This window comes from Gracilinanus agilis, chromosome 6, assembly GCF_016433145.1.
Source record: "Gracilinanus agilis isolate LMUSP501 chromosome 6, AgileGrace, whole genome shotgun sequence".
NCBI classification, from domain to species: Eukaryota; Metazoa; Chordata; class Mammalia; order Didelphimorphia; family Didelphidae; genus Gracilinanus; species Gracilinanus agilis.
Genome location: NC_058135.1, coordinates 63,706,046 through 63,731,115, shown reverse-complemented (window position 1 = coordinate 63,731,115; position 25,070 = coordinate 63,706,046). Strand labels below are relative to the sequence as shown.

Genomic DNA, 25,070 nt, shown 5'->3' with positions numbered 1-25,070 from the left:
TCATTTCGTCATTCACCTGTCACACTAGTGACGGGATGTTCTGTTTATCAAATATTCTGGTTCATGGAAAAGCTATCTCTTCCACCAGATATGGGTTACCAATTTCCAATCATCCAGAAGGGAAGAGAAGAAAAAGGGACAAAGCATTTAGACTGGCCCTGACTATTTGGTAGTCACTCTACTAATCACATTGTAAATAATACCTCATTTGGACCTTAAAAACAATCTCTACCAGTTAGGTGATATTATGATCTTGACTTTACAATTGAGAAAACTGAGGCAAATAGAATTAAGTGACTTACCCAGGGTCACACAGTTACTAAGTGTCTGAGGTCATATTTGAACTCAGGCTCTCTCCACTGTATAATCTCATTATCTCAGAATTCCCTGGCATCAGGCTCCTGTCTGTGCCTCAGTAAACCTGGAGATCTCTCAAAGGCTACATCAGCAGAAGGCAAAGTCTAGTAGGACTTTCCCAAGTGGGAAAACTGAGAATATAGCCCTGGAGGTAACACCACAAAGGCCAGAGCCATACTTTATCTGAAGTCTCTCAGGGCTCAGAAGATTACTGGCACAAAGCCAAAGTGGTGTTGAATCTAATTAAATGATATGAGGTTGGGGGGAGGATTATAATTCTCTTTGGTGGAGAGTATCCATGCTGATAAAAATCACTGGTCTCTCAAGGTGAATACAATAAAGCACACTCAACATTAAAACTTTTTTTGTCTAAATTAGTGATTCCCAAAGTGGGTGCCACTGCCCTGGTGGGTGCTGCAGTGATCCAGGGAGGCGGTGATGGCCACAGGGGCATTTATCTTCCCTATTAATTGCTATTAAAATTAAAAAAAATTAATTTCCAGGGGGCTAAGTATTATTTTTTTCTGGAAAGGGGGCGGTAGGCTAAAAAAGTTTGGGAACCACTGTTCTAAATCATTGGTAATTCTCTCTGTGTGAGGCTACTCCCAGTAAGGAAACTCCCTCCCCTCCTTAATTCAGATAGCAGCTCCTTTGTATTTATCATCTTGGGGAGTTGCCTGGGACACTGAACCGTTAAGTATGTTTCAGAGGCCACATCTGACCCGAAATCTTTGTGACTCCCAACTATATCATGCTGCTTCTCGCAAAAATTATATCAAATATAATCCATTGTTTTCTTCTATGAGTAAGCGAGAGGCAGTGCCACATAATAAATGGAGAACTGGCTTGGAAGTCAAGAAGACCCGAATTCTGCTACCTGCTGTCTGGACAATCCACTTTACCTCTCAGTTCCCAGACAGCTGTCTATGTCTATGTCACAGAGAAGATGCCAATTTGCACTGGCGGAGTGAGTTTCCTCACCTGGGAGTTTCCCACATGAAGGAGGTCCCAGGGACGGTCCCTAGCCCTGGCCCTTTATGAAAAAGAGGCATTTCAGCATCTTGTAGAACCAGCGCCACAGACATCGTATCTCAGCTACAGGAAGCCTTTCTCGACTCCCCTTAACCCTAGAGTCATCCCTCTGTTGATTATCTCTAATTTATTTGGCACGTATCTTATTTGTACACCGTTATTTGTCTTTCATCTCCCCCATTATTAGACTGTGAGCCTCTTGAGAGCAAGAACAGTCTTTTTTATGCTTCTTTGAATCCCCTGCACTTAGCACACCCATTTTGCTAATTGTTGCTTAGCTGGTCAGTCATGGGGTTTTCTTGGGAGGCCATTCCCTTTTCCTGCTCATTTTACAGATGAGGAAACTGAGGCAGGAAGTTTGATTTCTTTTTAGAGCACGCTATCTATCTGTGTAATTACTTGAGTGGTCATTAGATTTCTTCCTATACCTTCTTTGGAAACCAAGAGAAAACCCAAGAGGCGGCCCCGGTATCCCGTAGGATATGATGAATGGAGACAATGCCTACGGAAAGCCAACCCAGTTTCAAGGCCAATAGAAGGCTTTACAATTGTGCAATGGCAAAAGGAGAGAGAATGGAAAGTGACTTGCCCAGGGTCTCCCAGCTAGTGTCTGAAGTTATATTTGAACTCAGGAAGATCCCAAATCTGGACCCTGCACTCTATCTACCTGCCCTTGGGAGATTTTACTCCCAAGTCTTCATTATTTCATTTGATCCTCACACAAAGAGGGTGTAGAAAGAAATCCAATGACCCACTTGGGCAATTGCCTTGAGAGGTCGGTGCTATTATTATCCTCATTTTACAAATGAAGAAACTGAGTAAAGCAGAGGTAACTTGCCTAGGGAAAGCTGCAGAACCTTAGAGCATCCCCTTAATGCTGACTCAGGTTGGGAGAAAGAATGCCATCTGATAGACTGCAAGTATTAGATCCTCAATCTTCCCTGCAAAGGTCCCAGACGAGCCCCAGCTTGAATGGCCTTGCTTCAGCTCACGACACGTTTATTTCCTGAGTCAGAGTGGATGGTTCCAGCATCTCCAAATGACCATATGAATTTAATTAAAAAGACACACACCTTCTCATGCCTAGTCAGCCTGTGCCCTTAATTTTATAGGCAGCAATTTAAAGAGATCCGGAGAATCAATAATGCCAGGGAACGGTGTACACTAACAATTACAGAAGAGGGAAAAAAAAGCCCGGCCAGGACATATTCAATTGTATCTGAAGCAAGCTGTGTCATTAGTGCTAGGAGGCTGCTTAACCTCATATCAATTTGGGCTTTAGACAGGAATCTAATAAAAAGTAATTTTGTCTGTTCGTAGCAGTGATCAGCCCTGGCCCTTGAGAAGAGTCATTTTTTTTTTTTTAAATTTCAGGTGAACAATAAGTAGCCAAGCAACAGAATAATTGTATACGCCACCATCTATTTCTTTTTCGAGCACGATATCTGTCTGTGCAATTGCCCAAGTGGGTCATTGGATTTCTTTCTACACCCTCTTTGGAAACAAGGAGAAACCCAAGAGGAGGCCCCAGGGTCCCCCAGGAGATGATGAATTCACACAGTGCCTGGAGAAAGTCAGCTCAGCTTCAAGACCAAGAGAAGGCTTTACAATTGTGCAATGGCAAAAGGAAAGAAGAAAAGCCATTGGGAGCTGGTAGTATCACTCCTTGGAGGGTACTTCACAGTGGATGGGGTGGGAGGGATGGTAGAGAGAGGAGGAGGCTGGCAAGAGGCCTGAACTCTGGAGAAATTCCCAGCAACCTTGACCAAAAGGATCATATTTTGGGCTACAAGGTCGGAGGGTGCTGAGCACTAGCTCATCTGCTAGGAAAGAGACCTTCATCAAGTCACTTCCCTCCAGACCTCAGTTTCCCCTTCTTTTAAAATGAGCCACCTGGTTGTGATTTCTAAATTCCCTTCTAATTCTAACAGTTAACAAATCTATTGCCTACTGATAGAATTAATCATTCTTTTTAAAAATGTATATATATATATATATATATATGTGTGTGTGTGTGTGTGTGTGTGTATGAATGGATAGATGATAGATAGATAGATAGATAGATAGATAGATAGATACATTTTAGTAGGTTTAGAATAATAATTAAAGTAGTCTTAAAAGGTATTTTTCATTTTCACCTAGTGTGTAAAACTGAGCATACTCCTGGGATAATAGAATCACTGAGCCAGAAGGGATCTGAGATACCATCTGTATCAAGCAAGACCCCATCCCCACTTCTGAGCCTGACTCAATCACTGTACTTCCCCCCCCACCCCTGGAACTTTGCTTGTCCCATTCCCTATACCTAAAATGCCTTGCCTCTCCTTTGCCACCTATAGGATTCTTCTCCTGACCTTAAAACCCAATTGAAAAGCGACTTCCTCTAAGAACATAAGTGATGCAGTGAATAAAGTAATGGGCCTGCAGTCAGGGCCACCTGATTTCAAATCCAGCCTCCAACACTTCCTACCTGTGAGTCAGTCATAACCTCTGGCTGCCTCAGTTGCCTCAACAGTAAAATAGAGATATCTTCCAGGGTTAATTAAATGAGATAATCTTTGTAAAGTGCTGTACCTGGCATGTGACAGATGTTTATAAATGTTTGTCCTTGGCCCTTTCCCTAATCTCCCTAGTTAGTAAAAACCTTTTAGCTCTTTAGCCATCACATAGATACAGAACTTTGGGGCATCATTAAGATACTTGTTATACCGCAGAGTGTGTGTGTGTGTGTGTGTGTGTGTGTGTGTGTGTGTGTGTGTGTGTGTGTGTGTGTGTGTGTGTAAAAGAGAGAGAGAGAGAGAGAGAGAGAGAGAGAGAGAGAGAGAGAGAGAGGCAGAGACAGAGAGGGAGAAGGGGAAGACAGACAGAGGCAAAGAGACAGAGACAGAGACGGACAGACAGAGACAAAGAGAGAGGAAGAAAGGGAGAGAAGGACAGAGAGACAGAGAGGTGCCTGATGCCCCTACTCAACTAGAGGCTAAAAGAATGCAGAGAGCAAAGGCCACATCTTGGCTAGGAACTTATACAATTCTTAGCACAGTGCTCTGTAAATGGGTGCTTCCTAGCATTTATTGAATTAAGCCTGAGAAAATCAGCAAAGTTTAACCACCACCTCACAAATAATTCTGCAGTATGGCAAGAACACTGGACTTGAAATAAGATCACCCAGATTGGAGCCCTACCTCATGCTCTCACCTATAACTTTTCTGTTCTCTAGTCAATTCACTTTACCTGCTTGGCCTTCATTTGCTCATGTGTAAAATGAAGAGTTACAACTAACGTGGGGTCCAAAAGTTTCTTTTTAAAAACATATTTTGGGTGGGATCTAAGACTCTCTCAGCTGAGTTAAGTTCTTTCTCCCCCTGGGAGCATTCCTTCACTATGTATTGTCTACTACATATTCTCCTCAGTACACTCTCTCTGATTTCTATTTTCCTGTGATTTGGATAAATGGATAATTTTGAAAAAATATATTTTGTTAAGTATACTTCAATACAAATTTGTTTTGTAAGCTTGTGTATTCTGTGCTTTTCAATACATTCTCTTGAGAAAGGTCCCAGAGGCTTCCCCACAATGTCCAATGGGTCGAGGACATTAACAAGGGGCAGACCCCCATGGCTATTTGATCTCTAGGTTTCCATTCTTGTCCTTTGTTGAAGGAAATGTGAAATATTAGGGAGGCGGCTCCCAAGGGGGGAGCAGACGAGAATCTGAATCCCAATGTCTGACTCTGTGACCCAGAGACAAGGCGCTCTGTGGCCCCTGAATCCAATGTGAACCCTGAGCACAAAGCCAGAGCGGCTCCCACAACGTGGAGACCCAGAACCTCAATGGCAGCAGGCTCAGAAAGAGCAGCGGCAGGAGCACCAACTCAGTGTCGTGCCTCCAACAGAGCAGAGAAAGAAAGCCATTAGACAGCATGTGTTCAAGCTCCTTCTGCAAGAGCACATAATCAGTTTTTAGAGCCTGGCATTTAAAGCCCGCAGCAATCTGATTATGGCATCTCTTTCTGGCCTCATTACATATCTGTCTCTTTCACAAGTCTAAGGTCCAGCCAAAATAGACCTTCTTGCTATTTCTTGTAAACAACATTCCAAATCCTGTAGGCTTTGATACAGGCTGCCTCTCCCAAAAGAGAGACAGACAGACAGACAGACAGACAGACAGACAGACACAGGGACACAGAGAGAGATAAAGACAGAGACAGAGAGATAGATAGATATGGATCTACGGATAGATTGATTAATTGATTGATCAATAACAAATAAGTGAATAAATACATTTTTAAGTATCTATCATATGCCAGCCATGTTGCTAACCTCTGGGGGAAAATGAGAGGCAAAAGACAGTCCTTGACATCAAGAATTTTACAATCTAATGGCTCTCTTGTTGTTATTTAGTTGTTTTTCAGTTGTGTCTGACTCTCTGACCCCTTTTGGGATTTTCTTGGCAAAGATACTGGAGTAATTTGCCTTGACTTCTCCGGCTCATTTTACAGATGAGGAAACTGAGGCAAATAGGGTTAAGTGACTTACTCAGCATTGTACAGCTAATAAGTGTCTGAGGTCAGATTTGAACTCAGAAGGTTGAGTCTTCCTGACTTCAGGCCTGGCACTCTATCTGCTGAGCCATCTAGCAGCCCACAAAGGATCTCTAGGCCCCTTTAAAGTTTGGCTCATGTGTCACTCCCTACATTGAGGCTCTCCCTGACACTTTCACAAAATGACTAGTGCCCTTCAAATTAATCTGTTCCTAATATCATGTATACATATGCTTTGTAGGAGTATGAAACAGGGGAAACACCTTAAACTTCAGAATCTAGATTTAAATCCCACATTAGATATACACTTCATATATGACCCTGAGCAAGGAAGTCATTTCATTTCCCTGAACTTCAATTTCTTCAAATGTAAAAATCAGGGTGACTTTCGAGATATTAAATCCATGGCCCTCAGACTACAAGCTTCTACCAAAATAGATTAAATTGTAATTGGGAAGTATTAGATAAAATAAATTAAAATATAATATAATGTAAATAATTATTAATGTTAAATTGTAGTTTTCTAAGACAATATTTAACCCCAGGAAATCCACAAATAACATGTAACCTCAGATGGCCCTCAATTTAACTTAATAATTAATTCTTCTACTGTATTCTTGTTGTCTTCCCACAGTCATAAAAAAACAATCAACTTTTAGACACGCCTCTCAAGTCATCAACTCCATCTGCCTCCTGCTTTCTAGTCCCCAACACATAGAGCTGATTTCTTGGCTGTCTGCTTCACTATGTCAACTGAAGATATTAGACTGTATATCATTAAGCATCCTGTATCATTAAGCATCATTGTCCATTCTCTCCTCTTTCCTCTCAGTCTTAGAAAAAGAGGTATCCTGATTCCTTGCTATAGCCAATTCTTCTATTGGCTGATATAGATATTTTATCTACCAAAGAAGATTATAATCCCCTCATCATGTATAATTCTTATTCAAATTTTCATCCATCAGTCTGTAAATATTTACTAAGCACCTACTCCACAGTCAAGGGGGATACAAAAAGAGGCAAAAGACAGTCTCTTCTCTCAAGGAGCTCACAGTCTAATGGGGGAGACAGAAACTAGATAAGCAGGCACAGATACACTATTTATATGATAAACAGGAAATAAATAAGAGAGGGAAGGGATTAGCATTAAGAGAAGTTGGGACAAGCTTGTTGTAGAAGATGGGATTTTAGTATGAAGGAGACCAAGATCAGTAGGCAGAGAGGAGAAAGGAGAACATTCCAGGATGGAGAAATGTCCCTATGAGAGAGATGGAGTGTCTTGTCTGTGCAACAGCCAAGAGACCAGTGCCATTGGTTTGAAGGGTCCGTGATGGAGAATAAGGAATAAAAATACTGAAAAGGTAGGAGGGGGTAGATCACAGAGGATCGATTTAAGAGTTATCTAATCTGGAATAGTAAAACTGTGTGTAGGGTGGGGAGAAGTTAGATGTAGGTAGGAATTCTAGGGTGCTGGTTAGTGAATCATTCAAATGGCAGATCATGGAATTGAGTCTGGGCTAGATGGATGGAAATGGACTGGGAGAATTTTTAAGGATCAAGGTAATGGAGGTTATCCTGAGTGAAAGAGCAGGCTTAAGTGACAGTGACGAGCATATAAATAGAAAAAGAAAAATCTTCCAGGACTGCAATTTAGCAAGATAACAGCCTAGAGAAGCAAGGGATTCAAGGACAGAGGACAATATATAACTGAAGTCATTAACTATAGGGTCAAAAAGATGGAAAGGAAGTCAGGAGAAGTATAATGAATGGAAAGAACAAGGAAGAATGGGAAAACTAGAGTCTATAATGAGGATGAAGAAAAGGTTTAGGAGAATTGATAGAGAGGGAAAGCTAAGAGAGAAAAGGCAGAGTTAGAAATCTGGAAAGTATCAATGCTATGGATGATGATAAGATCTACAGTAGGAACATTTACACTGGCAGCTAAGGCATGGTAAGAATGTTAGTCATGGGAGTAGAGAAGGTCGATGAATCCAAGAGTGATCAAAGAAACATCAATAGATACACTGAAGTTATTGAATAGGAGGATAAGGGCTGGGAGTACAAGGAAAGACTATGAGATTAACATCATAAGAAAGAGAAATTTCTCAGCAGGTGATCTTACAGACAGATGGAACAAACCCCGGAGGAGGAGAGGTTGCTGAGTGATGGCAGCAGAGAACAAGTCTGGATATGGGATCACAGAGTCTGCTTACTCCTTCTGTCCCAGGGAGTCCTGAAGGTATCTGAGAAAATAAGCATCTGCCATTGGAGATGAAAGATTTTGGGTGCGGTGCCTTCTGGGAAGAGTCAGGCTTCTTGGAGTACAAGAGGATGGGAGAAATATGAAGGAGACAAGGTTCATTTCTCTGACATTTCTAGTAGTAACAAGCCCTTGTCACTACTAGAAATGTCAGAGAGGTCTCATTGTTTGCTTAGGTGAAGGAGAAGAAAGGGAGAAGTTGTGAAGCCTTTTGTTTCCCAACAATCAGGCATGAGAGAAGAAAAAGCATGGGAAAATATGAGCTCATCAGTCATTAAATATTTATTAAATTTATTAAATAAATATTTATTAAATGTGCTAGGCATAGTACTTAGCCCTGGAAGGATGGGTGATTTCTGAGTAGACAACACAACCTTGGTTGTCCATGTGAGATAAGAAGGGTTGGACATGAGTCAGACAAGGAAAGAGAAATAATTGAGGCGTACACTGGCAGGAGCTCCAGTTTTCTCTTTATTTGAATGAAATCCCAATTTGATATATGTATAATGCTTTTTTTTAAAGGTGGTTGCTTTACCAAAGTTGCTGATAAGAAGGAAACTTGCCTTCTAAGTGGGTAAAATGAGTTTTACCATGTATGCTTACTGAAAGAGGTGATGATAAGAAATGAAGTAACCATCAGGCTAAGCACTAAATGGTGAGAAAAGAAGTGAGAGGTCTAGGGATCCATGTCTGAAAACAGAAAGTGAATGCAATATTCAGACGACAACCCCAAACAACCACTGCTACCACTCAACTAAAAGCATTTTCTGGATAATGGATGAGGAAAATGGAATTTTCTTGGAGAAGGAGTGTTAGAATCCATTCCTCACACTCTGGCCCCTCTGTGTGAATGGGTTCTCGTGAGAGGACTGGCATTTGTTTTCTCTGCTCTACTTGGGGTTAGGTTGATCACTTCTAGTGCTGAACCAAGGCTGCCAGTGCTGAGGAGCAACAGAAATTATTAATGTTGGCCATTGCAATGTCATTGGCAGAGACAGAGACCAGGAAGGACCACCCCCTGTCCATGCATGTCAATACCTTGTCCTACAATTTATAAAGTTATCTACAGCACTGAGAGGTTAAGAGACTTGCCCAGAGTCATACAGACAGCATGTGAGAAGCAGAATTTGAACCTGGGTTTTCCTGAATCCACTGTTAGCTCTCTATTCCCTATGGCAGACAAGTGATGCAATAGATAGAGCACAATCCTGGAAGCAGAAATGTCTGAGTTCAAATCCAGCCCAAGAGGTTTAATAGCTGTGGGACCCTGGACAAGTCACTTGGTCTCTGATTGCTTCTCTTTCCTCACTGGAGAATAATAACACCACCTACCTCTCAGGGTTCTTCTGAGATCAAAATTGAACAGTGTTTAAAAGCGGTGCTTGGTCTATAGTAAGTGCTATATATTCAAGCTAGCGCTATAATTCTTATAATGCACTGCTTCTCAAACAGAGACCATAGGTATTGACTATTTAGAGCTAGAAGGGGCTTCAAAAGGCAGGGAGTCCATAATTTTATAATTTTATAAGTGAAGAAACTGAACTCCAAAGTCAGACAGAGATTTACCCCAAATCCATCTGGTATTAAAAAAGAGCAGAGTTAAAATTTGAAGCCAGATCCTCCAGCATCCAATCTTGCACTCTTTCTACTATCCCATGCTGAATATTGTATTTTAAGGAGAAAGAAAAGGACCCCCTTCCAACAGCCCCTAACCTCTGGGTACCAGAGAAAGTAAGCGGGTGCCCTTAACAACCAAGTAGCTTTCAATTTGCACTAATCAGATACAATGGGAAAATTAACTATTCCAGCTGCCTCAAGGAAGAGCTGATTTAATTTAGACTTCATTAAATGACAAGATTTATGGGCTTCCTTTCTCGGCGCTTCCCTCACATCACAGGGCTGGACCCGAGCGGGTAACGGGCCCCGGTCAAGAGCAAGGCGAGGAGTGAACGTCAGATACCTTAGCTGCTTCAGGAACTCAACGTCAGAGTTGCTGTTAATGAGTTTGATGAACTCCTCGTAAGAAGGAGCGTAAGTGTAGGCTTTCTTGTGATGTTCATTCACCTGCTCTCTGTATTCCAGCTGGGCCAGGAGCATCTGGTTAATATAATCAGGGTCACTCAGCAACTCCACCACAGGCTGTAAGACTGAAGGAGACAGAAGAAGCTGCTGAGCAGCCATTCCTTTTTCTCGGTTTGCTTCTTTTTTAATATACATATATATACCAACATGCACATTTCAGGTTGCATTTTGGACACGTGCATAACCTAACGATTATTTTTTGGCAGGGACCAGATCTGATTTCCTTGGCTTAGAGAAAACTCCCCTTACCGGTGCAAGTTGGGCTATATTTTTCGTTACATGGATCATTGAGAATTTAAATGACTTGCCCAAGGTCCCACAGCCAGTATGTGTCAGAGGAAGAACCCAAGCCAAGTCTTCATGACAAACTCTAGCCCCTACATTAGGCTGCCTCACCTAACACAGATAGCCAAAGCAATCTCTTTGTTTCATTGATGCTGTTTGTTGTTTTTATTTTTTAATCTTCATACTTGGGCTCTCACCTGTCCAAAGAAATGGTCCAGGGTGATCCCATTATTTCTATATGTGCTGCCAAATACTGACATAAAATTTTCTCCATTAAGAACAAAGATGGGGGTGGGAGATTGAGGAAAAGAAGTCGCCAGGATCCCATGCCCCGCTACTAACAAAATTATCTCAAATCTGCACATTGAAATCTTTGATTGTACCTTAAATGAGGTTCCAGATGTTTCAACCACTCTAGTGTGCAAAAATATGAGGAGCCAACACTCTTGTGATAGACCAGCAGAGACTCCAGGCTAGTTTTATTTGTGACAACAGAACAACAGAAAAAAATATTCTTGGGGACAGCAGAAGCTCTCTGTACTGATCTCAGATTTGAAAATGTCCCCCAATTTTTTTAAGGGTGCTGTTGGTTAACTACTAGAAGCCAGCCACTCTAGAGATAATGATGCACACCAAACCAAACAGTCTGCAAATGCATCGTTAAACATTTCTTTCATCTGCAGAGTTCCATGTTGGTCACCAACTGCTTTATGACCACTTGTCTCTGAGTCACAGAAACTGGCAGAGACTAGAGTATATGGTGGGAAAAGCCCTGGATGAAAAAATAATGGCTTGTCCAAGTGACACTTCAATAGGCCTGGTGGCAAAGGATGACTCTCTCCCTCAGGACACAGAAGAACTATAGATAGATATGAAAGACTTCATTGCTGAAGTGGTTCCTTTTACTTAGACGTACTTCTGGGGGTAGAGGAAGGTTGATGATGTTTATATATTTAAAAGAAAAAGAACACGGATTTTAAAAAAGAGAAAAAAAGTTTTGCTTCTCGTTGTATGACCTTGGGCACAATAATTTCTCCTTTCTGAGTCTGTTTCCTTATTTGTAAAATTAGAGGACTACAGGCTCTTTTCTGCCTCTAAATTTCTATCATTCCATAACTGGAACCTTTTGGAGTTGTACTGAAAGAGCACAGATTGGAATCTCTCTTCTCAAAGCCTTCAGCCTTTTAGTACAAACTTCTTACCTAAAAGTAAATTTAAGCAAATAACAATTTAGTTGTGTGTTGAGATTCTGGATTGGGATATATTCTTCTTGAGTCAGGTTCTTCAAGGTTTGCTTTGGGTTTTTTCACCTTTCAGGCTAAGGATTTTGCTGGGCATAGCTATTCATTCCACTTCTTTTAGAACACACTCAAAGGGCTATAATGCTTTTTAAATGACTCTGGATTTGTATAAAAGATGAAAAACAAATCAAGAAGCTCAAAGACCAACCATACCACAGTCAGAGAAATTCTAAATCTTACACTACTTAGATCCTCTATCAGGGTAAGACTCAAGTAGATTGCCTTACCCTGATATTTATATATTTATGCCTCTCTAGGTTTCAGTTTCCACTTCTGTAAAATGAAGGAGTTAGACTAGAAGCCCTCTGAGGTTCCTTCCAGCCTTAAGTCCATGGTTCTGTGTTAATCAATGCCCCCAGCTGACACAAAGGCTATCATGAATGTCTGCTTCCCTGTAGAGGGCAGAAGGAACAGCTCTCTCATTTCAAAATAAAGAGGATAAATTGTTCATTGGCCATCTGTCACCATCTATTTTTATGTTTCTCATGGATGTCCAAAGGATGCTCTCTTTGCTGCTCTACTTCCACATGAAATATTCTTGAAATTTGATTTTCACACTTCCAAAACAGAGCACAGGGTGAGTGTATGTGCCATAAAAAAGTGTTATCAACACATTAGTATGCACAGAAATCTAGGCATCTAAAAGCAATCTCAACTTTGTAAGTCTACCTTTTGTTGTGAGAATTTCTGCAAGGACTATGCGCAAGCTGAGAGATTGGACATCCTTTGAGGGGAGGAGACAAAACACCAGAACCCGAGAACATGTTTGTAGGAACCTTACTTCTTCATCCGAGTTCCTCAAGCATGCATGTAATAAAAAGGGCCTCGGCTGCTCTTCTTGTCTAAAAATAGAAGGAAAGGGGGAGTGGGGTAGGAAAAATGATAGAAGTGAGTCATCTAAAAAGATAATTTGTTATTTATACATAATTAAAGAAAAGGTGCCCAAATGAACAAAACAGACACACATGTGAAAAAAGATTTTTAACATGTGACATTACCAACACCCACAGTTTCCTGAGGTTAAATCCCAGTTCTGTCACTTACCACCTGCATGACCTTGGGCCAGTGGCTTAATTTTCATGAAATTCAGTTTCCTATTCTGTAAAATGAGGGGATTTGATTTCAGAGTCTCGTGGAAAACTTATCTAGGGAGAAACTCACTCAGATACACTAGCTTAAAGAAACTTTAAATTTTATTTAATTTTTTTTAGATTCAAATTCTACCCCTCCCACATCCCCATCCCCTATATATTCAGAAAGCAAGAAAAACAAAACTCTATTAATAGAATGTACAGTAAAACAAAGCAAATTCTTTCATTAGCCATGTCGGGGAGAGGAGAAAAAAGAAAAGGAAGGGGGCAGGGAGAGACAGAGAGAGAGAAAGAGAGACAGATGGGGGTGGGGGGACAGGGGAGAAAAAAATGATGATCCAGTCTGCACTCTGAGTTTATTGCCTGTTTTTCATTAGGTGGGCAGCATGTTTCATAATGAGCCTTTTGGAATTATGGTTATTGATCAGAGTTCCTAAGTTATACAATATTGTTTACAATATTGTTATTGTATAAGTTTTTCTCCGGGTTCTTCTCATTTTGATTTGCATCAATTTATAAAATCTTCCTGGGTTTGTCTGAAACCATCCCCTTTAGCATTTCTAACAGCCCGTTTATATACCATAATTTGTTCAGTCAATTCCTGATTGGTGAACACTCTCTCAATTTCCAATTCTTTCTACGACAAAAAGAGCTCCTAATAAATATTTTTGTACATGTAGGCCCTTTTCTTCTTTCTTTGGTCTCTGAGGTATAGTCCTAGTAGCAATATCCATGAATCAAAGGACATGCCAAATTTAATAGCTTTTGAAGCATAGTTCCAAATTGCTTTCCACAAGTAGCCTCAAGCATCTTAACCTTTGAGGCAATGGCATGTAAGCATGGGATTCTGGATTTTCAGACTTTCTGGATCCAAATCCTTGTTCTACTACTTACTATCTCTGCCTAACGTTGGGAAAATTACACTCCTAAATGGGGCCTCAGTGTTTTCACCTTTAAAGTAGGGTGTTAAAGATATTCTTTAAAGTCTCCTCTTTTCCTAGCTTGAAATCCTACAATTCTAAGAACAATCCTAGATCTCCAATGTTCAGTTGAAAGATCATAGGAACATAGATTAACTTTCTGCTACTCAAAAATCACCTTGATAACTACAGGAAAATCCTTTTTTTACTTTTAAGTATTCTTGCTTCTTTCTTAACTATGACTTATGGCCTCATTTTTTCACAAAAAACCTTAAAAGCACCAAGAAGAATATAGACAGTGTATGATAAACCCAAAGAGCCCAACTTTTGGGACATGAATCCACTATTTGACAAAAAACTGCTGGGAAATTTGGAAAACAATATGGGAGAGATTAGGTTTAGATCAACATCTCACACCCTACACCAAGATAAATTCAGAATGGGTGAATGACTTGAATATAAAGAGGGAAACTATAAATAAGTTAAGTGAACACAAAATAGTATACCTGTCAGATCTCTGGGAAAGGAAAGATTTTAAAACCAAGCAAGAGTTAGAGAAAATTACAAAATGTAAATTAAATGGTTTTGATTATATTAAGCTAAAAAGCTTTTGTACGAACAAAAACAATGTAGTCAAAATCAGAAGGGAAACAACAAGTTGGGAAAAAATCTTTATAACAAAAAACTCTGACAGGGGTCTAATTACTCAAACATACAAGGAGTTAAATCAATTGTATAAAAAATCAAGCCATTCCCCAATTGATAAATAGGCAAGAGACATGAATAGGCAATTTTCAAGTAAAGAAATCAAAAGTATCAATAAGCACATGAGAAAGTGTTCCAAATCTCTAATAATTAGAGAAATGCAAATCTAAACAACTCTGAGGTATCACCTCACACCTAGCAGATTGGCTAAAATGAAAGAAGGGAAGAGTAATGAATGCTGGAGGGGATCTGGCAAAATTGGGACATTAATGCATTGCTGGTGGAGTTGTGAACTGATCCAACCATTCTGGATGGCAATTTGGAGCTATGCTCAAAGGGCTATAATAAAAGAATGCCTGCCCTTTGATCCAGCCATACCACTGTTGGGTTTGTACCCCAAAAAGATCATAAATAAACAGACGTGTATGAAAATATTTATAGCTGTGCTTTTTGTGGTGGCAAAGAACTGGAAAACGAGGGTATGTCCTTCAATTGGGGAATGGCTGAACAAACTGTGGTATATGCTGGTGATGGAATACTATTGTGCTAAAAGGAATAATAAACTGGAGGAATTCCATGTGAACTGGAAAGACCTCCAGGAACTGATGCAGAGCGAAAGGAGCAGAGCCAGAAGAACATTGTACACAGAGACTGATATACTGTGGTAAAATTGAATGTAATGGGCCTCTGTACCAGCAGCAATGCAATGACACAGGACAATTCTGAGGGATTTATGGTAAAGATGCTACCCACATTCAGAGGAAGGACTGCAGGAGAGGAAACATATAAGAAAAACAAACACTTGAATGCAGGGGCTGAGGCGGACATGATTGGGGATGTAGAGTCGAAACTACCACACCAATGTAACTATCAACAATTTGGAAATAGGTCTTGATCAAGGACACATGATAAAACCAGTGGAAATGTGTCTCGGTCATGGGTAGGGGGGGTGCGGGGGGTGAAGGGGAAAGTAGGAGCATGAATGATGTAACCATGTTAAAAATGAATATTAATAAATGTTTTTTAAAAATAAGAAGAATATAGAAAATCATCTCTAACCAACCACTCACTCTTTAAACACTCTTTAAACAATCTGACTTCCCTTCCCAACACTATACTGAAATGTTATCTCAAAGACTACTAATGACTTTGCTTAATTACTAAGCTGAAAGACTTTTCTCAGTCAGTCCTCATAGAAGGAAGACTTCTTGATATTCTCTGCTACCTTAGTTTTGGGGACGTGGCACCTACTTCTCTGTCCTCTCTTCCCCCAAATATTTGGGCAGTCTCTAAGGCTGGGTTCTGGATTTCTTGCTCTTAATTCTACATTTTTCCCCTTAGTGATGTCATCACTCCTATATCATCAATTCTTCTCTCTATGTGTACGATTCCCAGAGATCTCTCTCCAATCCTGATCTGCTTCCTTAGCTTCCCCACTCACATTCCTGATCATTGTCAAAAGACCTCTAGAGACCTGGTCCTTCTGCCAGCAACTCAAACTCAAGATACACAGCACTTGAGCTAGGTGGCACCATAATGCATAGGCCTGGAGTCAGAAAAACTTCTTCATGAGTTCAAATCTGGCCTCAGACATGTGCCTCAGACTGGGTGGCCCTGGACATCTCCATTTCCTCAACTGAAAAATAAGCTGGAAAAGGAAATGGCAAACCATTCTAGTGTCTTTGCCAAGAAAATCTTGAATAACTGAAACACTGGACAATAAATGACACTTCAAAAAACTTAACTCTTCATTTTCCTTCCTAAACCATCCTACCTCTTGGTGTTCCTATTTCTGTTATCATCACTACTGTTTTTTTTGTGTGTGTTTTCCCCCCTTTTATATCCTTTGGCTTTAAATTTGGTAACTTTCAACAAAAACCGATATTGAAATGCACAAAGATAAAAAAGATGGAACATGAACTCCATAAACTCCATGATTGGTAAGTTGTTTTTAAAAAGTGTACATTGACATGATTAACTTCATACTTATTTCCACATCTGATTGTATATGTTTTCCCCAGATTTTGTTGCTACTAGTCTAATAATTTTTTACATCATCAGGGTGAGAATATATATTGCTTTAATTCTGTTCCCTTCCATTTTACATCATTTCAAATATATTTTCCATATGTCTTTGAAGTCCTCCTACTTTTAATTTTTTTATAAAACAACGGTAGCCTGTAATGTTTATATGCCATAATTTATTCAGCTATTCTCTAATTGGTGGACACATAAATTTGTCTCTAATTGCTTGCTAATGTAAACACTATTGCTATGAATATTTATCGAGCTAGGTCTTTTTCTTTCAACAACATGTTTAGACTATAGTAGCAGAATGAATAGGTCAAAGTTTGTAAACAGCTTAGAAGCTCCGGCACCTTGCTCTACTGCTCTCCAAAAAACCACCCCAATTTACAGCCCCCACTCCCAACAGTGCCTGTTTCTTCATAGACCTACCAAACATGGGATGTTATTATTCTTAACTCTCTTTTATGATTTAATGGGCACACAGTGGAATCTTCAAGTTGTTTTTATTTGGATTCTTCTGATTATTACTTAATTAGCTTAAACATTTTTCAGTTGGTTAATGATAATTGTATATCTTCTTTTGGAGAACAGCACGTTCACAGCCCATCCTTAACTGCCAGGACACTAGGGCTTAACCTGAGCATCTTTCCATCTGCCCTCTTTTCCCTACCTGGAACACTAACCCTCCCTATTAACCATCCAGAGTTTCCACGTTCCACTCAGCTTTAGAAGTCAGACCTGTTCTGGGGCTGACGTCTCCTGATGGGTGTGAGGGAGTGAATGTAAATTCATCTAACTCACTATCTCTATGAACTGCCCTAGACCCTACTGGAAATCTCATCCAATCACTCACTGGGAAACTAGCTCCTATGCAAACAACTTGCTCTCTGCCCTGTAACCTGTGGGTATTTTGAATGATATTGCATTAAGTCAATAGGTTAATTGGTCTTGTTTTCAAAGACATTGTATATTGGCTAAAATATTCATGTGCATTAATATTTCTCCATTATTTAGATTTTCTTTTATTTCTCCTAAAGTTATTTTGTACTGCAGGTTATTCTAATGGATTCATCTAAACATTTAATGAAGCAGCTCACTGGCTTTGTGGATAAAGTGCTAGTAGTGGCATCAAGAAGACCTGAATTCAAATCCAGCTTCAGATAATTGCTACCTGTGTGACACTGGATAAGTCATTTTGCCTCAGTTTCCTCAATTATAAAATGAGGATAATACCAATAGTACCTACTTCCCAGGGTTGTTATACATGAGGACCAAATGAGATAATAATTATAAAGTACTTAACACAGTGCCAGGCACATAGGAAGTACCATACAAAAACTAGATATTATTGTTATTTGATACATTTTGTCAAACTATATTTCTCTTTATCCATTTCTTGTTTTTTTTTCTCACAGAAATGCCAAGGGTTTTCGTGGATTTATCTTATACTTTGATCTTACTACATTATATTAAATTTTTTTGTTTCTTTGATATTTTAAATATGAACATTTTTATTTCCTTTTTTCTTCATCTATTTTGAGCATTCTTAAATGCTAAAAAATCTATTAATTATATTTTAGAGTTGAAGCTATAGGTTGATAAGAGTACTTTTTCCTTCCAAAGACATCATCTTATCAAGTTGAGTATTATTCCCACTAAGGCAGGTCGTAATTCGTCTGTGTCGTAACAGATGGTTTTCCTGAGTTCCTGTGACCAAACCTGGTGGTCAACCTTCTGGTGATGAGACTCAGCCAACTTTAGCTAAGCCGGTCCTCAGATAATAGAAACATTTTGAATTTTGGAGAATATGCAAAAGGTTGCACTCCACTACTCACAGTCTCCTCCACACCTCCATGAGGCACTGGAAAAGGATGCTAGTGAAATTGAAAAATATTTTCAAAAATGGAAATTAATTGAGTATCTCAAAATCTCACTTTGCAAGATATAGTCTCTTTGCATTGAAGACTTCGAACAATAGTTGGACAAACAGTATTTCCTCCAAATGACGCAGCTGGAACACATATACCCAGACAAATAATCAGTATAGGACAGTCTTGGTTTTCAAAAAGAAAAAAATTCTTCTCATTTCTAGAGAAAAAGACTTGTTCCCAGGAGTTCAGTGAATGAGGGAGAAAATGGTTAATTTGTTCAACTTCCATTTCTCTTTACTTCACTGCTTCAAAGACAAAAAAAAGCATTAATATTGTTTTTTTTTCTGAAAATATATCGAATAGTAAAGCTTTCTCATATCTGAAATGAGTGGGTTGGACCACATGATCTCTGAAGATGAAATGACTCATCTGAATAGGATGCCTCTGAGTGGGAGTGGGTGAGCAAACACCACCAAATAGATTTCCATGGCCCACTCTGTACCTGGAACACCTGCAAAAGTCCTGCAGGAAGCCAATTCAACTGGCAGTCAATGTTCATTAAGTCACACTATGCACTCTGCTAGGAGGCATGCCCTTTAGAAGCTTATAAAACTTCTTGGCAATACAACAAATTGAAAGTCATTTTACAAATTGAAAGTCCATGGAAACCAGAGTATAAGAAAAAAATTACACTGAATTATTTTGCCAAATTCATCAATAAAAAATTAATTATGTAGCAAGAGGCAAAGCAAAACATTTACCAAATTGCTTCAGATATACTTAACAAAGTTCACTCTCTAATTATTGTAAAATTATTGGTTAATTATACACATATTGGAAAAGTCTAAAAATTTGAGACTGATTTGCATTAAAATGTTAGAAATTTTTACATTCTGATCTCTCATAAGCAGCATAGTATAGTTGAAAAAGAGCAATGGATTGGAGTCAGGAGAGCTGGGTTCAAATCCTAACTGTTTTCTAACTATGTGATGATGGTTAAATCATTTAATTTTTCTGAACCCTAGTTTCCTCATCTATAAAATAGGAAAATTAATATACTACCTACCCTCACAGGGTGGTTAATGAGGTCAAAGAACTTAAAACATGTGAGCAATCATTGTTCAAAAAAATTTTAATTATGTCCAACTCTTCATGACTCCATTTGGGTTCAGATACTAAACTGGTTGCCATTTACTTCTCCAGCTCATTTTACAGATGTTGACCTGGGGCCAACAGGGTGAGGTGACTTGCCAAGGGTCACACAACTAGTAAGTGTCTGAGACCAGATTTGAACTTATAAAGATGAGCCTTCATGATCCTAAGGCCAACACTTTATCTACTGGGAATATAACCCATATACAGATCCCTATATTATAGCAAAGATTTATAACTAGAAAGAATATTAGAAATCATCTAGTCATGAGGTCATAAAGATTATAGGATCATAGGTCTACAACTAGAAGAGACCTTGGAGGTCATCTAGTCCAATACTTCTGATTTTATAGATTAAGAAACTGAGACCCAGAGATATTAAGTGACTTCCCCATGGTCACACAGGTAATAATTAACAAAGACAGAATTTGAACTCAAGACCCATAACTCATTAACCTTTCCACTATACCACTTTATATCCCCAAACCTTATTTTACAAATGAAGAAATTAAAGTCCTGAAAATTTAAATGACTTGTCCAAGTCAGGTAAGTAGCACAACAGCAGAAATAGATCTTAAATAGTTCTCTGACTACAAATTCATAACTTTTCATTTCGCTAAATTAGAAACTTATCCTTCTTTGCCTATTAATTTTTTATTCATCCTTTAAAACTTAACTCAAATGCTAACTCCTTTTCTCCATGAAGTCTTCCCTGAGACCTTGAAATTAGGAACAACCTTTTCCTCTTAACAGAACACTGTTTTCCACATTCTTGGGACATTTTTATATTGTTTTGTAAAACAGTTATGTCCCTGTGGGATGAACCCCCTACTAATCCCATCATCAATTATATTGCCTATCAGCACTTGGCATCATCCCAGCCAGTATCTAGGACACTGTTCTGCTAGTGATAGGAGTTTAGTGAATATTTCTTAAATTAAAATGAAGCCAGGATAGCCCAATTGTGGGGGAAGTAAGCAATAGTATTCTTAGCCCTGGAGCCTGCACTAACCTCTGAGCCATTCCAAAGCTGACTAACTGTAGGTAAAGTTCATAAAAGTAGACATGTAGAACTAGACACCTTAGTCTAGTGTTGTGGAATGATTGAACTACACCACTCCTTTGGAATCTGGTTTTTCATAAAGAAGGGAAAGTTAAGAGAGATCCAGGTGAAACTACTTCATAGTGGAACAAACACATTTCTTGGGTGGCTAACCCTATATGCCCCCCTAGATGGAGTCTTATCTCCAGGTTACAAACTATGTTGTTCCTTGACAGCACCTTCTGAGACCTTCCATTCTCTCTGCAGTGCACCTGCATACAAGGGAACAAAATCATCTCGACAAGCTAAAGGCCAAGAAACTCTGATATATAGAAAACACTGGCTGTAGACCCAAGAAGGAATGAACTCCTTAGTAAGTGTGATAGATTGAGCTCCCTTCTTCAAAATGCACATTCATTTATGGAGCCATAAAGCTACCCAAAGAAGCTCTCTATGTTACACTAGCAAAGAACTAATTCTTTACAATGTGCCCAAACAGTGGTTCTTAGTATCTTTTTTACATTCTCACATTCAAATACCATTTCTAAAAATCACACAGTCTCTCTAAATTAGTTTTCATGGTGTTATGATGCTAAGTAGTTCTTAATACAGTAGTCTATAAGAAGAAACATGAACTATATTTGACTAAAACTTGCAAAGTGTCCAACAATGTTCAAGATAGTTGTAAAAATGGATTTTTTTCTTGATAAGTAACTATAGTACTGAGAATATTTTTATGTGAAAGGCATCTGCTATTGAACACAACCCATTTTTAAAAACTAACTGTGAGAACCATTATAAAATGAAAAACCAAATACATCACACAGTTGAACACCCACTCCCAGCCCAACACACATTCTTATTCTGAACCCAAGTAAAAATGAGAGGCCGTATGACCTGTTGGAACTTTTGGGTCCCAAAGAAACAGAAAACAAAAACCTTGGATTATATATTTTTTCCAGCTCAAAGGTGTTACCTGGCATGGGCAGCTTTGAGGTCACAGAAATGGGTGAGCAAAGTCTTGACAACATCACTACATACAACTTTCACCACATCCACATGACTCAATCTGTGGCGCAGCTGTTTGGCGACTTCCCAGAAATCTTCCGAGAGGAGGTGGTAAAGCTGCCCCTCATCTCTGCTGAGGTTCCCATACCAGGACAGAATGTAATCCCTATAACTGTAGTCGAACACTGCCAAAGAAAAAAAACAAAGCCATAAATGAAATGAAGATGACAGAGGCAATACAGACACAGTAGAGTCATAATGACCATTTCTAGAAGAGTCCCATCATCTCCTATGGAATATCCACTGCTTACAACACAGAGACAGTCTAAAGCAATGATCCTTCACTTTTTTCTCTTGTGCATAGGCAACCTGGTGAAGCCATGGACCCCTTCTCAGAATGTTTTTTAAAAATATTTTCCCAGTTGCATGTAATAACAATTTTCAACATTCCTCATAGTACTTTTTAAAAAAAATGCACCAAATAAAATTCATAGGGTTACAAAAGAAGCCAATTGTCTCTATATCAGTTACCAAAATATTTTTTATACTTAATAAACTTTACAGATCTCATGTTAAGAATCCCTGGTCTAAAGTTATACTGGAGGAAGAACTGAAGTTGTTCTCTTTCAAAATAAAAGAGCTTAGGAAAATCTGTGGTGTAATGGAAGCAAGAGATCTGAGGTCTCTCAGAAGTGCATCTATGGTTTTAGGCAAGTCCCTTTGCTTTATTATTGAGCCTTGATTTCTCTGTTTCTGAAATGAAGGATTTGGATTGTAGGATCATGGGCTCATAGATATATAGCTAAAAAGAACCTTGAAGGGCATCTTGTCTAATTCTCTTATTTTACAAATGAGAAAAACGGAGCCCAGAGAGGCTAAGCAACTTGCCCAAGGCTACATAGTTAGCAAGCAGAAGAATTGAGATATGAATGCATCTCATAATATTTATTATTTCAACTCCAGCAGAAGGCTTACAGTGGCCATGGCAGGGCTACCTGAGCCCAGCGGGGTCACACAGCTAATAAGTTTAAATGTGTGAGGCAGCATGATTAGCCTGGACTAAAGATCCAAGCCCATTTTAACAATAACTTAACACAATGCCCCATATGCAGGTATGATCCCTTCTAGCTACAATACCGTATGACTTGCCTAAGGAGGGATGCTGTTGGTAGAGACCACAGTCTTAGGATAACACTGAAGGCAGTTTCCCACTTCTTCATATCTTTCTCACTGTTTCTGGTCAACTTTTCTGCCAGAGTATCAGTCAGTCAATTAACAAACATTTATTAAGCACCTTCTATGTGCCAGGCACTGTGCTAAGTGCTGGAGATACAAAGAAAAGTAAACAGCAATCCTCGTTCTTGAGGAGCTCACAATCGAATGCGGGGGAGGGGAACAACAGGCAAATAACTGTATAAATGAGACATATGCAGGCTAAATAGGATATGATCAGCAGAGGGAAGGCATTCGGATTCAAGGAGATCAGGAAAGGTTTCCTGTAGAAAGTGGGATTTTTAAATGGGATTTGAAGGTGGTAAAGGGAAGTCGATGCCACAAGCTGTCTCCTGAAAACTACTAGCTCTATTGGTAGCTGACCCAAGAGGCTGTGGGTGAGCAAACCAAGAGGGAATGGAAGAGTGAAAAGATTGAAGATTCAAGTATGTAATTCTCTCAAGGATCAAGAACACATCTAGGCACATTCCTGCATGAAGCACATGACAAACCATCTGGGTTAATATTCTAGCCCTAGGAGTGATGGGACACCAGGGACTGATTGAAGTCACTGAAAAGGAAACTGATGAATAAAACTTTGTGATTCAGAATTCTAAGTTTGTTGCTGTCAGCCTGTCCCAAATGTACCTTCTCAGAGCTCATATTGTAAAAGGGAACTGAGATTTTCCTGAACCAAACACTAATTTGAACAAGGTCAGCAAAGTCTGTCACTGAGCCTCCTGTGCTCTGAGGATCCCATGGGGTGAAGAAGTGGTACTACTGGGACAACTGTCAGGTTCCCTGCTCACCTTGTCAATGAAAAGAGCCCCCTGGACAGGGTCCAACACAGGCAGGGGAAGAGGTTACTGGGAAGGGGTGGGGGAAAGAGGAAGGGAGGATCCTTGTTCAAAACTATCAAGTTGATTTTTAGAGACCATCTCCCCTGCCTCACATACTCAGGAAAGCAGATGGAGTTCAGCCAGAGAGTTTACTCACTCACTAGTCTTCAATAGATTTCCTTGGCAATTGGCCAATCTTCTCACCTTAGCCATAGCCTCTTGGCCATTGGATGGATATTGGTAGACTTCAGACCATTTAATAATGGCCTGGTCTGACTTATCTCCAGGCTTGTCTAACTATTCACCTGTCCAGGAGTTTCCCTAATTACTGGCTTTGCATTACTGCTCTGCATTATCACATCACATTTATTGTGCCAACTCTAACAGAAGGCTTACCATGGCCACAGCAGCTCTACCTGCCCCCAGCAGGAGGCTCCAGAAATCAGAGCTGTGGCAACCATTAGCTTATCTATTCAAACAACTAACCATCCTAAAGGAAGCATGGAAAACATGGAAAGACACAAATTTCTGGGTGAGACAGTCCTTAGAAGGGTGGCATAAGAACCCAGGTGGCATCTGAGAGCCCCAGATTTTTCTCCAGGCAAATGGAACTCTCGTGGGTTTCTTGGCACAGTAAAAGCTGTTTATGGCTCTTTCTCCACCAGGATTCCCCAGAGAGTAAATCACTGCCTCGTGGACCATGGTCCCTATTGAAACCTTGAGAAGACTTTTAGCGATCTCCCCAGAACCCAGATGGTTAGTCAGTAGATCAGTAGGCTTCAGTATGGGAAGGTGTCAACAACAAATCAATTCTTTCTGTTTCTGGCATGAAATCTACTTGTTCTGGTAGATTCATTTTTGGAAGAGCTGTTTGCATATACCTATTTGGAATGAATTCGCCCAATGATACTAATCTTCTCACACTGAGAAGAGAAGCACATCAACTCCCATTTGAGATCATAGCCAGCCTAATGGACCTTTCCAGCACTTTCCCAACCCACCAGGAAACTCAAGTTCAAATCTCAGATCTGCTACTTAATGGCTGTGTGACTTGGAGTAAGTCATTAAACTCCTCTGTGCTTCCATTTCCTCCCTGTACTGCTTCAATTTCCTCCTCACTTTTACAAATGAATAAACTGAGGCACAGCAAGCTTAACGACTTACCCATAGTCATTAAAGGGAGGAGGATGGAATCATTGACCTTTTAAAGTCTATTATTACAGCTGGTCTATTTGTAACCACAGAAAAGGGCACTGCAAAGTCCCTCATTCTCCCCTTATCCATGGATTAGTGTTATCTCATTGCCTATCCCATGGCCCATCTATTTCCTATTCCCAAGACGGAA

The 25,070-nt window shown here is 39.7% G+C and overlaps 1 protein-coding gene across 1 annotated transcript in view; it reads right to left on the bottom strand.

Moving 5' to 3' along the window:
- Positions 1-25,070, bottom strand: part of SNX25 (sorting nexin 25) — a 240,541-nt gene that overhangs the window by 132,582 nt on the left and 82,889 nt on the right. Inside the window, exons 3-5 of the mRNA XM_044681650.1 lie at positions 21,643-21,859; positions 12,527-12,699; positions 10,150-10,336 (exon numbers count right to left, since the gene is read on the bottom strand). Coding sequence (XP_044537585.1) covers positions 10,150-10,336; positions 12,527-12,699; positions 21,643-21,859 — 577 coding nt within the window. The remainder of the gene's footprint in view (positions 1-10,149; positions 10,337-12,526; positions 12,700-21,642; positions 21,860-25,070) is intronic.